Below are 15679 nucleotides of genomic sequence, written 5' to 3'. Positions count from 1 at the left end.
GTTTTATTATTCCTCCCAATTTCAACTTGAAAACTTTCTCATAATTAGGCAAGAATGACAGAAGTGCTCTAAAATATTCAGCTTGGCTTTTTCATTAGCTGAAAGGGCAAAGCTGAATACTTTAGGGCAAGTAAATTCCCGTCAGGGTCGAATTTACCTTTCGTCTCTGAAACTGACTAATTCAACTCGGATCAATTAAATTCGATTATACCCATGCCCTACAGAAGAGCCACGGCTCTTTGCCGACGTAAGACGTATATAATTGTAGTCATTTTAGTTATAAAACATTGTAATATACTTTATTGATTTACGGTTTCCTTGTTCGTGCTGATGGTGACCATAAATTTGTAGACCTTAATCCTACACGATTGGGGAATTTTCTTTAATGCCATTTGTTAGACCATCAAATCAGTTTAACAGATATTATTTCATGTTACTTCGCATATTTTACGTAATCAAATACAAACTGAAGTATAATAAGGCTTTTTTGTAATTAATACTTCAAACTATCTGAATTAATTAATTCATATTTGAGAAAGTTCTGTTCAAGAACAGCGAAACTATTAGGTGCAAAACATTATGTGCGCATGCGCAAGTGTGAACCTAGCGAAGTTATGGCGGCTCACCGTGCAGTGTTGTTACGCTTGTTGTTGTTGTTAGTATATATTCAGGTGTTTATTAATGGTTAGAGCAGAAAACAATAACTTTCCCTCTAACAATATGTTTTTAATAAATAATCATCGACATCGCATCTTTCTGGATTAATCAGCGGTCGCAATAAGTTCCTGATCAATGTAAACATGGTGTATTATTTACATTATGCCATGTCGCGATTTTCCTTAACGATCCTAGTTCTGTCTGTTATATTCCATTGTACTTTGAGTTTGAAAGTTGCCACTTATAATCTATGGAACATAATGTTCAATTGGGAAGTTAGAAAAATGCGAGTGATTGAAATGGTGAGCAGTTTATTTCCTTTCTTAATTTTCATTTAATGTCTTGTTCTGTTAGTATTTTCTTTCAACAGCTTCGATGTATGAAAACCTGTGCGACTTTTACACATTAATATACCTGTTAAATGTGATTTTAATAATTTATTATTATTATTATTATAGATATTCTCATAAAATACATCTATTCCATTCAGCTTTTCCCCGAAAATTAGTCGGTTTCCTAACAAATATATATATATATATAATACGATGGGATATATATATATAATACGATGGGATATATATATATATATATATATATATATATATAATATATATATATATATATATATATATATATATAGGGATAAATTATCCATGCGGGTACCGTAAGACCTCTCAGGTATATTCCAGGTTCCGTAACCACATCAAGTAGTGAGAAACATAAGGGATCGCTTAGGGTGGGCAATCCCACTGTAATTCATCTGATGGGTAAATCCAGATTCGCTTCGCTGAATCATGGATATATTTTTTGGAATTTAAATCTACAACAATTGCAAGCATAATTACGCTTGAAGAAAAATTTGAAGCTGTACCAGTCTCTGTATTCTTTGTAATTGTTTTGTATATATATATATATATATATATATATTGTTTTGAGTCGACTTGTTTTATTTTGAATCAAAATGTAAAGGAATCAGAAATATTCCCAAAAGGGGATCGAGTGGGCACTGTGCTATTCGCGCGCGCACACACCACACATACACACTAAAACATTACTCATCTTGTTTCTTCAACAGGGTTAATTAGACCAAATCTCCAAGACTGCTTGTCCCAGAGCTCATGCCCCCAGATTTATTTTCTGTTAGGTTTACTTATAAAACATACAATTATTTTCGGCAACGTTCATGCGAAACATCGCCTTATTTTCTTATGCGTGTTTGCGACAATATCATTTTCGAATAATGATCCCTTATTTCGTATTTTAAAATATTTCATATTGTTTTTAGCATAAGACAGCCTGTAAGGAATCAAAAACGGATTGCTGAGCATTGTTTCGAGTTAAAACGACACCAAGTAACGAGATCCCAAAACATCTTGATGTTTGGGGATTTCATTTTGGTGTAATTTATAATAGAGACGAGAGTGTATTTTACTAAATCATTGAATATCAACAATTACGAGAGTGGGCTGAAAGGCTCATAGGAGTGATGCTAGAGCTGTGAAATCTTATAGGCATTAATTTCAACTATTCTTATTAATAACTGAATTATTTCTTTCCTGGCAAACTGACACGCTGACGTGGTTGATACATTTAAGGATGATGCTCTAGCTTTATCAATAGTGCAAAAGTGGGTTGTTGAATTTAGGAGGGGATGGGAAAGACATGAAGATGACCCAAGGTCTGGACGTCCTGCAACTGCCACCACTACCAAAGAAAACATTGATCACATTCACCACATGGTGATGGATGACAGGTGATTGACTATAAATCAAATAGCCAATGCTATTAGCATATCCTCTGAGAGAGCAGAGAATATTCTGCCCAATGAGCTTAGCATAATGAAGGTTTCTGTTTAGTCGGTGCCATTTAGTGGGGTCCTGATCAAAAGCACACCAGGCTGATCACATTACAGAAAAATCTGACATTGTTTGAAGCAGATCCAGCAGATTTCCTTGAAGGTTTCCTAACTCAGGATGAGTGTTGGCTTCATTACAGAGCCAGAGACAATTCATGCAGTGGAAACATCTCTCCTCATCTCGTCTGAAGAAGGCTAATGTTATTTCATCTGCAGGGAAGATGATGACCTCAGTTTTTTTGGATGCAAAAGGCATTGTGTTTATTGACTATCTTCAAAAGGACCACACCATCAATGGAGAGTACTATGCCAACTTGAAAGTTGTTGAGGCAGTTATAAAAGGCTATAAAGAACAAACATCTTAGAAATCTGACAAAAGGGGTCTTGTTTCATCAGGACAATGCTCTAGCACACAAGTCCTTGGTTTCAATGGCTGCTGTGCATGCTGATCACTCTCCCTTATTCTCTTGATTTTGTCTCATCTGACTATCACCTGTTTCCCAACCTGAAAAAACACTTGACTGGAAACCAGTATTGCAGTGATGATGATGTAATATCTGCTATTGATGCCTTTTTTGACCAACGATGGAAGAAGTGTATGGATTACAAGGAGGACTTTGCTGAAAAGTATACCTCATTTGGTTACATTCCATGAGAGTATCTTGGGTCAGGTTATGAACTTTTTAGCTGACCCTCATACAGCTGAAAACAATGTTTCTGCCAATTAACAAACCACTAAGTTTTGCACCTTGCATACTTGAGGTTCAAAGAGTCAACTTCTACATCAGGAGTATTCAATCTTTGTTCTAGAATTTAATGGAATTCTGTGAGAGACTAAATGAGGGAAATATTTGCTGATTCAGCCACAGTATGTTACAAACAAACTGGCAGCAGCATTATCAACTGTTTTACTGCAATTCTATATTTAAGAGATGAGGAATTATGTACATTATTTACATTTGATGGATATTTGGAATCTTGGGGTTAGTAGCCTGTGCTCTTAACCACTACGCCATATACCTGTGGGCATATGGCGTAGGAATGAGAACCCAGGTTTGAAATTTCCCCAAGACACCTGGAGGGTATATCAGCCGAAATGTTGTGTTAACAACAAACAAGATTTGGACAAATATCCATCAAATGTAAATAATGTTTTACTGCAAGTTTATATTTTTAAATATATAAATATGAAATGCATTTGATAATTAATCCTGCTAGTCATCAAGATGATAATGTTATTTTGATTGATCTTAGTTAAGTATGTGACATTTATGTAACTTTGTATTTTCAGCACCTCATTGATTATCCTGAAAGACTTACATCCTTCACTGCTTTTATTGTTTTACATACCATCTCCCTCTCATAATCATTTCTGCAACTGATCCTTTTGTCTTTTAAAATTAGCTCTTGCTTGTTTCATTTATCTGTTTCCTGTTTGACCATTATTATAATCTACAAGATCTGGAATGGTATTTGTTATAGAATAGCTATATTAATAGTTGCATTCATTATATCAGATTAATGTATATAAAATGTTTAATGTAAAAATGTATATCAAAAACCTTCTCTTAAACATTTTTTCAAAAAATTTTTACTTCAGATAGAAACTATTAATCCTGATGTGATAGCATTCCAGGAAGTTCGAATGGATTCTAGCAGTGTTAGAAGTCAGTTGTTAGAGCTGCAAGAGAAACTTATAGACTTCAACTGGATGGTTGTTCAACCTGCAAATGATGTACAGAAACCCAAGCACACCTATTGGAATGGATGGGAACGAGAAGGTATTATGAGTTTGACAAAATAACAATATAGTTGTTGGGTTTGAGTATGAGTACAAGCTATAATATTTCTACACAGGCACACACACACACACCGACATGCTCACAGCAATAGAGTATTCTTATCCATACACCTATCTGTATTCATATCTTACTTAAATCAGAAATTATTTTAAAATATTGAGACTATTTTCTAAAATATCTTGTGAGTTAGTTTGGCCTCTTCAACTTGAGTTCACTTGTTTTTCTTTTCTTTTTTCTTTTTATGATTAATCATGGGTAAGTGAAAATCAAGATCAAGCAAACTTTTGCTTGATGTGTGGTTTCTCTCCATGCTAAGCTCATCTTTGGACATATATGAATGAATTAAATACTTTGAATCTGATGAAGACATAGATGAATAAATTAAATACTGGTGCTTTACCATTTCTGCAACTCTGCATCCTTTAACTAGTAATTTTTTTTTTATAATTCTTATCTTCATCATCATCCTTTTCCTACTGGAAGTCACTCATTAGTTTGTTAATTATGTATTCTTTCTGAAAGTTAAAATAGAGCACAAACTGTTTTGCAAAAAACATAATTGTATTGGCAAGCAGTGACATTTAATTTCATTAAGTATTTGAAATTATTCTTAATTAATTTTAGTATATCAAATTTGATTAATTGTTGTTTCTTAATTGCTAAATTCTACTACTCTCATAATCCCTTTCTTTAAAAAAAAATATATATTTAGATTAGTAAGAGATTCACCCTTTTGATACTGACCTATCTGAGACTACCCTAGTTCTAAGACACAAATTTCCTGTTTTAAAGTGAAATGAAAACCTTTCATCAAAATTTCATGCTATTTATGTTTCAAATTCCAGCAAAATGATGACAGTTATTTTACTAAACTCTTCATTATTTTAACAATTAAGTGAAGCAAAGGAAGCATGTTTCAACAGAAATCTAATAACAGAAGGGTTAATATATTTCTTTATTTCTGCACTTTAAAAAAAATTTATGTAACATCTCTCAATTTTTATTTCTATTGGCAGGCATTGGTATTCTTAGCAAGCTACCAATACTTAAATCAACAACAATCAGTATTCCCTATATGAGTGGCCCCGATACAAATCAAAGGATTGCTCTTCATGCTATGATAGGTTATAGTGAAGACTCAGCTATTCATGTTCTGACTGTACATTTTTCATATGACAGACAGCAACAGTGTAACAATGCAGCCAGAATATTGCATTACATCTCAGGTTAGTTTGCAAATCTTTTTATATTTTCTTCACAAAACTATTTGAACAAGCTAAGTTGATAATTTCAGATATGTAAATTGACAATTTATATTATTTCTAAATGTAGAAATCATCATCAATATTTTAATATTCTCTTAACCATGCTTGCATTGATTGGATTATATAGTCCTGAATATATGCCTGAATAAAAACCTCAATATTCTCAACTGGAAAACTTTTGATGTTATAATATCTTATATATGTATTAATCTGGTAAAAAAGATGGGATGATCATGGCTAGAATATGCTTGTTATGTCTTCCCGGTCTCAGTCAGGGTTTGTTTGGGATTTAACAAAATCATGAAATTGTTTCTATTGCTATATAACAACCTTAATTAGCACATCAGTGTAAAAAGGCTAATTAAATAATATTGTGTATAATTTCCTGCTTTTATAAAAATATATTATCAGTTATTTGAATTGTTCTTTTTCTAATTCATCATCGTCGTTTAACGTCCGTTCTCCATGCTAGCATGGGTTGGACGGTTCGACCGGGGTTCTGGGAAGCCAGAAGGCTGCACCAGGCTCCAGTCTAATTTGGCAATGTTTCTACAGCTGGATGCCCTTCCTAACGCCAACCACTCCGTGAGTGTAGTGGGTGCTTTTTACGTGCCACCTGCACAGGTGCCAGGCGGGGCTGGCAACGGCCATGGTCAGATTGGTGTATTTTATGTGCCACCGGCACGGAAGCCAGTCGAGGCGGTGCTGGCATCGGCCACGAATCGGATAGTGCTTTTTACGTACCCCCACAGACCAGGGATCCTGGCTGGTTCAATTCGATTTCGATTTCGCTTGCCCCAACATGTCTTCACAAGCAAAGGGGGTTGGCAAGGGTGCCTGTCGTACGGTCGTATTGGAGTATTTTACGTGCCACGGCCACGAGTCGGATAGTGCTTTTTACGTACCACCAGACCAGGGATCCTGGCTGGTTCAATTCGATTTCGATTTCGCTTGCCCCAACATGTCTTCACAAGCAAAGGGGGTTGGCATGGGGCCTGTCGTACGGTCGCATTGGAGTATTTTACGTGCCACGGCACGAGTCGGATAGTGCTTTTTACGTACCACCAGGCCAGGGATCCTGGCTGGTTCAATTCGGTTTCAATTTCGATTTCGATTTCGCTTGCCCCAACATGTCTTCGCAAGCATGGGGGGTTGGCATGGGTGTCTGTCGTCGGATGAGGTTCTATATCGACTTCGCTTGCCTCAACCGGTCTTTGTGTCCAAGGAGGAAAGGCATTCATAAGTGGGCTGGGCTCACTTGTCCTGCCTGGTCTTCTCACGTACAGAATATTTCCAAAGGTCTCGGTCTCTGGTCATTTCCTCAGTGAGGCCTAAAGTTCGAAGGTCGTGCTTCACCACCTCGTCCCAGGTTTTCCTGGGTCTACCTCTTCCACGGGTTCCCTCAACTGCTAGGGATTGGCACTTTCTCACACACCTATCTTCATCCATTCTCGCCACATGACCATACCAGCGCAATCGTCTCTCTTGCACGCCACAACTGATGCTTCTTAGGTACAACATTTCTCTCAAGGTGCTAACGCTCTGTCGAGTATGTACACTGACATTACACATCCATCGGAGCATACTGGCTTCATTTCTTGCAAGCTTACGCATATCCTCAGCAGTCACGGCCCATGTTTCGCTGCCATGTAGCATGGCTGTTCGTACACACGCATCATACAGTCTGCCTTTTACTCTGAGCGAGAGGCCTTTAGTCACCAGCAGAGGTAAGAGCTCCCTAAACTTGCCCAGGCTATTCTTATTCTAGCAGTTACACTTTCAGCGCACCCACCCCCACTACTGACTTGGTCACCTAGATAACGGAAGCTATCAACTACTTCTAGTTTTTCCCCCTGGAAAGTGACGGAAGTTGTTTTCTGCAGATTTTCGGAGGTTAATGCTCCGAGCATCTGCCACATACAAAAACTATCTTCCCAGTTAGCCTACCTTTGACATTGCTGCACCTCTTATGTGTCCATAGCTTACACTGGTACATCTTATAGAGTTTCTACCTACACCTTTTCTACACAGATCGAGCAGGGCCATCTTCCTGAGATATTTGTGGATTGTCTACCTTTCTACTTATTAGTACTTTGGTTTTAGGTCTACCTTTCATCATTAATTTCACATCTATTCCATGTTGACTTGAATTGTAAAAAGCCTGTAATATCACACAACCCTTGTCTGATTATTCACAGACTCAAGGAAAGAAAAAGAAACAAAAAAAAAACATCTGTACATTTTCTGATAGTTAAAGAAACCCAAAGTGAATAATGATATTCTTTTACTTGTTTCAGTCACTTGACTGAGGCCATGCTGGAGTATTGTCTTTAGTCGAACAAATTGACCCCAAGACTTATTCTTTTTTAAGCCTAGTACTTAATCTATTGACCTCTTTTGCCGAACTGCAAGTTTACAGGGACATAAACACACTAACATCAGTGTCAAGCGATGATGGATGGACAAACACCAACATACATATGACGAGCTTCTTTCAGTATCTGTCTACCAAATCCACTCACAAGGCTTTGGTTGGCCTGTGGATATAGTAGAAGTCACTGGCTACACAGCTTACTAGAAATAGCAATCAAATCTTCCTTATATCATATTCTGTTGTCTTAAAAATGGCTTGACAAAAAAAAGATGGGTTAATGGTTGCACTTCATTTCATCATAAGTCTATTTGACCAGGACTGGACTCCAGTGTATTTCATCAGGGTTAACTTCAAAGATTACACTCAACTTTCTCACAGACAGGATCCCTAACAATAAATTTTGCTCATTTTTATCTTTCATTAAACCTACAAAAAACCATTATATGGAAGCTTGGTTAATTAAACAATACCTAATGTGTGATTTCTGTTCTGAAATAAGGTGGAGTAACAAAAATGGTAGAGTTCTAACTAAATATCTTGTGGAAGTTTTGCTCCTGGATGTTCTGAGTTCAAGAAAAGAGGTTGACTTTTCCATCCGTCACATTTGGTCCTCTACTGCAGTTAGTTAAACCAACATATCTATCCCTTATCCTTGTGTGCACAGAAAAATAAAATCAGTAATTTCTTGAAATAGGTGTAGATTGCAAGAATGCCATTTAGCCTGTCTATCAATTTAATTACTGTGTAATTTATATCTATCTTGTTTTGTATACCTACAGAAAAAGAACTTGAAAATGTAGTACTTCTTGGTGACTTTAACACCTATCAAGACTTTGAATGGCCATTGGAAGTGTTCACAGATACAGAAATTCGGCCAGAAAATTCCTGTTTTGATATGGTTAGAGCTGATGCCAAAGGACCAAATACTATCCTTGCTGATGTTTGGAGTGTTCATGCAGCAGATAAATTGTCAGGATTTACTTTTAGTAATATGGTAAGAAACAATTTCATCTGTGTGGAAATAATACTGTTGTAGTCTCTACTTTGTATTCAAATATAAGAAACATTGATGTAAAGTGATAATGTGATGACTGGGAGAAAAAAAAATGCTGCTACAATATGAAATATTCTGGTTATTAAATTATTGATTTACATCTTTTAATTTTGAAAAACTCACCTTGACATGTCTTCCACTTGTATATCAAAGAAAATTTTCTTTCCATCGCTCTCCATCCTTAATCCTAGAGTCAAGTTATGGTGGGTTTATAAATATGTATGAATTACTTTGGGAAGGTGTAACAGCTGCTATCTGTTTATAAATCATCATTGATTTAACATTCATTTTTCCATGGGTTGAACAGAATTCCTTACAGAAGATTTTCTACATTTGGATGCCCTTCTTGTTACCAACTATTGCCTGTTTCCAAGCAAAGTAATATTTTCCTCATGGCTGAACATGCTTCCTTGGAAGATTGGACACAAATGATACTGCTTATTTGATGGTAACATATTTATAGCTATCGTGTGATATCAAGGCAAGGAGACACATGCATACAGGTTTGTGTGTATGTATATATATATATATATATGACAGGCTTATTTTGGTTTTGTCTATCAAATCTACTCAAGACTTTGTTTGACCTTGTGCTATAGCAGAAGGCACTTGCCTAGAAAGCCACATGGTTGGGAAATAACAGCTATGCTTCAAGCTTACATTTGTCTACTTGTATATTTTCTTTTTGTACATATAGAACTACATTTTCCAACTTAAAACAGTAGACTGTTGTTTCTAGCAAGTACAGAGACTGCAAAATCTGTCCATTGTTTACCTGAAGTAACCTTACTTGTTATAGTCTCAGATCAGTCATAATTGAACAAAAAAAAAAAACTAAGATGAAAGATATTACAGTTGTGGCAATTCTGTTTGTATATCAGGTAGTATGTAATTAACTTTTCAATATAACCTTTCTCTCAAGGCACTAACACTCTGTCGAGTATGCACACTGACATTACACATCCATCGGAGCATGCTGGCTTCATTCCTTGCGAGCTTACGCATGTCCACAGCAGTCACGGCCCATGTTTCACTGCCATGTAGCATGGCTGTTCATACACATGCATCGTACAGTCTACCTTTTACTCTGAGCGAGAGGCCCTTTGTCTCCAGCACCCATTACACTCTCGGAGTGGTTGGCGTTAGGAAGGGCATCCAGTTGTAGAAACTCTGCCAAATCAGATTGGAGTCTGGTGCAGCCATCTGGACCTCAGTCAAATCGTCCAACCCATGCTAGCATGGAAAGCGGACGTTAAACGATGATGATGATGATGAATCAATAAAAATATATTAATATAGTTACAAGGATTAATATAACTATAATGTTCAATATAACCTTCAGATAGTAGAGTGTAATCTGTGATATTTGGTTGAGTAGGTTGAGCAACCATGTGTTAGATAAGTGTCATCTAGTGATTGATCCAACAGAGGAAGAGGTGAATTTATTTCAGAGGTAGTTTTTCTTTTCTTTTTCAGCCACATGTATACATGATCACATAAATATCACTATAACACACCATTGCTACTAAACAGGACTACCTGCTCCTAGGAGTCATTTGATGTGTAAAAGAGGATAAATATGGCTATATCAGCAAGAGTACCTTACAAGTAACTCTTCTACACATATATAAATTACAATCCTTAATATATATATATCTTCATCATCATTATTTAACGTTCACTTTTCATGCTGGCATGGGTTGAATGGTTTGACTGAAGACTGGCAAGCCAGAAGGCTGTACCAGGCTCCAATCTGATCTGCCAAGGTTTCTACAGCTGGATGCCCTTCCTAATGCCAACCACAAGAGTGTAGTGGGTGCTTTTTACGTGTCACCAGCACAAGGGCAAGTCAGGCGTACTGGCATTGACCATGCTTCAATGGTGCTTTTTACGTGCCACCAATTTGCAGGTGTGACTGTAGTTGAGAAATTTACTTTGAAACATGTGGTTTCAACTTCAGTTATACTGTGCTGCATCATGGGTGAGTGTCTTCTATTATAGTATCAGTTTGAGCAAGCCTTGTGAGTGGTTTTGGTAGAAAGAAACTGAAAGAAGCCTGCTGTGTGTGTGTATATATATATACAGGGTGGGCCAAAATTAGTGCCCTAACTTGAGTTTTTGAAAATCCAACGATTTCATAGATGCTGACCGAGGAAGCTTCTTATGTTTGTCATAATGAGGTGCTCCATCTTGCACAAAGATTTTGGAATGACGGTATCAAAAATACAGCCAGATGATGTTTCCACACAACAGGTAACAATCATCATTCATCGTCTCTTGTGTGAATAGGGAATGCACAAATTCCTGAAGACAATATTGCCACCCAATGACAAGAGAAGGTGAATTTATGTGCTATTCCCAAACCACTTCAGGGTCATCTTCTGAATAATAGAAGCAGTTATGACGATTGATGTGACCAGAAACATCAGAGAAAATGAGTTGGTCAAAAAATTTGGAATCTCTGGCTTCTGCCAGCATTCTCTCACAAAATTTGACACATTGAATAATCAATTACATATAGAAATAACAGAATGCATCAAGAAACTACAAAAGTAACAGACATATAATTGGGGCACTAATTTTGATCCACCTTTGTGTGTGTGTGTGTGTGTATTAATGTCTTCTTGTCTTTACATCAGGCAAGTAAACAAGTGTCATATATATTGTTTGTTTCTTATCTTCCATAAATTTGATCACAGGCAAAAATATGATCTTCACTGGAATCAGGTGGGAGTTGGCAACAGGAAAGGCATGACCTATGCAAGGATGGAAATGTGGATGTTAAAAAAAGATATTAGGAGAAGTTTCAGGTGTGGAAACAAGGATTAGAATCGAAGGGCCTCAGAGTCAATCTAGCTAAAACCAAAGTCGTAATCAGTAGGAAGGTAGACAAATCACAAACGCCTTCAGGTAGATGGCCCTGCTCGATCTGTAGAAAAGGTGTAGGTAGAAACTCTATAAGATACACCAAGTGTAAGCTATGGACACATAAGAGGTGCAGCAATGTCAAAGGAAGGCTAACTAGGAAGATGGTTTTTGTATGTGGCAGATGCTCAGGAACAATAAACACTGAAAATGCTCTGAGACCAACTTCCGTCACTTTCCAGGGAGAAAAACTAGAAATAGTTGATAGTTTCCGTTACCTAGGTGACCAAGTCAGCAGCGGGGGCGGGTGTGCTGAAAGTGTAACTGCTAGAGTAAGAATAGCTTGGGCAAAGTTCAGAGAGCTCTTACCTCTGCTGGTGACAAAAGGCCTCTCGCACAGAGTGAAAGGCAGACTGTATGATGCGTGTGTACGAACAGCCATGCTACATGGCAGTGAAACATGGGCCGTGACTGCTGAGGATATGCGTAAGCTCGCAAGAAATGAAGCCAGTATGCTCCGATGGATGTGTAATGTCAGTGTTCATAATCGACAGAGTGTAAGTACCTTGAGAGAAAAGCTGGACCTAAGAAGCATCAGTTGTGGTGTGCAAGAGAGACGTTTGCACTGGTATGGTCATGTGGCGAGAATGGATGAAGATAGTTGTGTGAAAAAGTGCCACACCCTAGCGGTTGAGGGAACCTGTGGAAGAGGCAGACCCAGGAAAACCTGGGACGAGGTGGTGAAGCACGACCTTCGAACTTTAGGTCTCACTGAGGAAATGACTAGAGACCGAGTCCTCTGGAAGTGTGCTGTGCGCGAGAAGACCCGGCAGGACAAGTGAGTCCATAACCCGTGGCCTTCTACTTGGGATGGAGCCAGCCTACGTATGCATACCTTCCCTTCTTGGGACACAAAACTCTACTTGTGAAGACCTGTTGAGGCAAGTGAGGATCAGAATCGAAATCGATCAATGGAAATTGCAGATGTGTTACCAGTGCCGGTGGCATGTCGAAACTCTACTTGTGAAGACCCGTTGAGGCAAGTGAGGATCAGAATGGAAATTGCAGATGTGTTACCAGTGCCGGTGGCATGTAAGAGAACCTTCTGTTTTGCGACCGTTGCCAGCACCGCCCCGTTTCGTGTCCGTTGCCAGCCTCGCCTGGCCCTCGTGCCGGTGGCACATAAAAAGCACCATCTGTTCGTGGCCGTTTGCCAGCTCTGTCTGGCACGTAAAAAGCACCCACTACACTCACGGAGTGGTTGGCGTTAGGAAGGGCATCCAGCCGTAGAAACACTGCCAGATTTGACTGGGCCTGATGAAGCCTTCTGGCTTCACAGACCCCTGTAGAACCGTCCAACCCATGCTAGCATGGAAAACGGACGCTAAACGACGATGATGAATTATATTTTTCAAAAGTAATTAAATGATGTTCGAGATGTTTTATTCTACTAATCTCATTTTGAGAGATTAAAGATTTTTCTAGGCCAAATATAATCTCTAAAGATGAGGTTGATAGTACAAAAAAAAAATGTCAATTCATTTTGTCTCTGTATATTTTCAGCCAACTCCTGGTTATGAAAGTCGTCCGGATAGAATACTTGTTTCAAAGAGCTTCAAGATTTTATCATGTAATCTTCATGGCAATGGTAATTTTTATAAAAAGAAATACAAGACACTAATATTTTGGCATCGATTTCAGAGAGTAATTAAAAGTGCATATGAAGCTTTTCAAGGTTTCTCTGGCTACAGTTGTACACAGGATTGTGGCCCACATGGTTCTTGTCGCTGTGGAGTATGCGTTAACATTGGCAATCAGAAAGATTGCCTCCTAATAGACTGTTCAGAATGCAATTCCTTCATGTTTTTACTTTTTATTTTATTGACTCTGTTTGCTTGTTTATTATCATCAGTTACTGTGCTGGCCCTCATATTATTTCTCTTTAGTCGAATATCAGTAAGAACATTTCACTGTCTCTACAGTGTAAAATTATATTTCAACACGAGAGCATATTCAAGGTTGCGGATACTCTACAGGTTTTTTCCATTTATAAAAGCACCGTTGCCTTTTCTTTTAGTTTGCATCGTTACAAATCTTGTTTTTTACACAGTAATTACCTTCATTTTCTCAGGTACTTTGCAAACTATTTTTCGTGTCATGGCTGAAGAGTTTTATCCTTCAGACCACCTAATGATATCATCCCAGTTATGGATACCAAACAAGGAGTCTTAGTTACTCCCATGTGTGTGTTGCTTTCACATTTTATTTGAAAAGTAATAATAAAAAATTCTCATGGCTGTAAGGTTAAGTTCACTTTACAAACCACAGGATTTCCTGTTTGACCTGAATGTGTAACTTTCTTGGGCAAATAACATCTACCATAATTTCAGCTTGCCTAATACCTTGCTCATGGAATTCACGGAAGCCTATTGTGTATGGAGATATATACACACACACACACAGATAGTGTATATGTAGTTATCTACATACACACACAGATGAGTAGAAATAAGGGTTTCACCCTCAAACCTCATCACCACTACTTTTACTTCTTAGCTCCACCTTGATCATTCCCTTTCTCTTCTAAAATGCAAATAACCATGTAGCTCCTCTACAGCAAGAAACCTGCTCTGCTCTTGCTCCTCAACTCCTAGCATAAAGTGGCTGTTCATAGGGTTCATAAGTGTTGCAAGTTGCATGGCAGCCTCTTTAGTGATGATGGCACAGAAAAAAAAAAAGAAAAAGCACCCAGTATGTGCTAATGTTAGGAAAGGCCTCCAGACTTAGAAATCATGCCAAAGCAGACACAATGGAGCACAATGCAGCCCTTAGGCCCATCAAATCCTGTAAATTCATTTAACCCATGCCCGCATGGAACATGGATGATAACACATATACACACAATCTATTTGCTAATGTAAAACTCTGGTGAGAAAAACAAACCAGTGCTGCTGAATATAGATATCTGGTGGTATTTGCTCTATACTGAGTTGCAGACAATTCCTTGCTATCAGAAACACAGCAACCTAATGATCTGACTGTTGGAAAACCATAACCAACTATGCTAGTGCAATATAAAATACAATTTGTGAAGATTAAGTTACTTGCCTCCCTCTATATGTATTACTTTCACATGAAATTGAAAAATAACAAAAATATTCATACATGAAGTGTGGGGATTTTAGTTAGCTCCATGTTTATGTGTGTATATATTGATTTTATATTTTATTTGAATTTTTTTTTAAAAACCCTTATAGAAAGTATGGATTTTTTTAAGCATAGATAAAGAAAAAAATAAAATTTAATCATGTTAACAGTGTATAGTTGAAACATTGTAATACAGTTGTTTGCTGTCAATGGCATATTTATTAAATAAAAAATATTAACAATTATATTTTCCTTCAGAGACAAAGATTGAACTTAAACCAAGTGGTTCTGTTAGAAAGAAATTCATTGGTGGTGATTGAATTTTCCTTGGTGAATTAGACAAAATACCACTTAGTATATTAGTTTTTCTTTCCTTTTACATTTTTAGTTCCCCTTTATCCCACCAGGATCAAATAAATTGACTATACCCTACCACCATGGGAAAATTATCTTATCCTTAGTCAAGGTATATATGAAAATCCTCATGTCAGAAAATATACTGAAATAAGAATATTTTGACAAAGAAATATGGCTAAGATGACAGATGCTTTATGAAAGCAAAAATTACAAGTGGCAGATGCAAAAAGGGCCAAATTTAAAAAAAAAACTTTAAAGGAGACCCAAGATTTTTTTTTAAATATACCTAGAAAAATTTGTGAA

The 15679-nt window shown here is 37.3% G+C and overlaps 1 protein-coding gene across 1 annotated transcript; it reads left to right on the top strand.

The window, feature by feature from the left end:
- The first annotated feature begins 156 nt into the window (after positions 1-156).
- Positions 157-15110, top strand: LOC115210364. The gene is made up of 5 exons (XM_029778928.2): positions 157-959; positions 4113-4293; positions 5331-5540; positions 8733-8947; positions 13436-15110. Exons 1-5 carry the CDS (start codon positions 801-803, stop codon positions 14102-14104), a joined length of 1434 nt encoding a protein of 477 aa, XP_029634788.1. The 5' UTR covers positions 157-800; the 3' UTR covers positions 14105-15110.
- The last annotated feature ends 569 nt before the right edge of the window (positions 15111-15679 follow it).

Source organism: Octopus sinensis, linkage group LG4, assembly GCF_006345805.1.
Source record: "Octopus sinensis linkage group LG4, ASM634580v1, whole genome shotgun sequence".
NCBI classification, from domain to species: Eukaryota; Metazoa; Mollusca; class Cephalopoda; order Octopoda; family Octopodidae; genus Octopus; species Octopus sinensis.
The sequence above is the reverse complement of the archived record's forward strand: the minus strand, read 5'-3'. Positions and strand labels throughout refer to the sequence as shown.

What these genes read in the sequence shown, in the direction of transcription:
- LOC115210364 (XM_029778928.2), top strand. Translation starts at nt 801, where the DNA reads ATGGTGTATTATTTACATTATGCCATGTCGCGATTTTCCTTAACGATC. An exon ending in AAATGCGAGTGATTGAAATG is followed by an intron (nt 960 to 4,112) that starts GTGAGCAGTTTA and finishes TTTTTACTTCAG; the next exon opens with ATAGAAACTATTAATCCTGA. An exon ending in AATATTGCATTACATCTCAG is followed by an intron (nt 5,541 to 8,732) that starts GTTAGTTTGCAA and finishes GTATACCTACAG; the next exon opens with AAAAAGAACTTGAAAATGTA.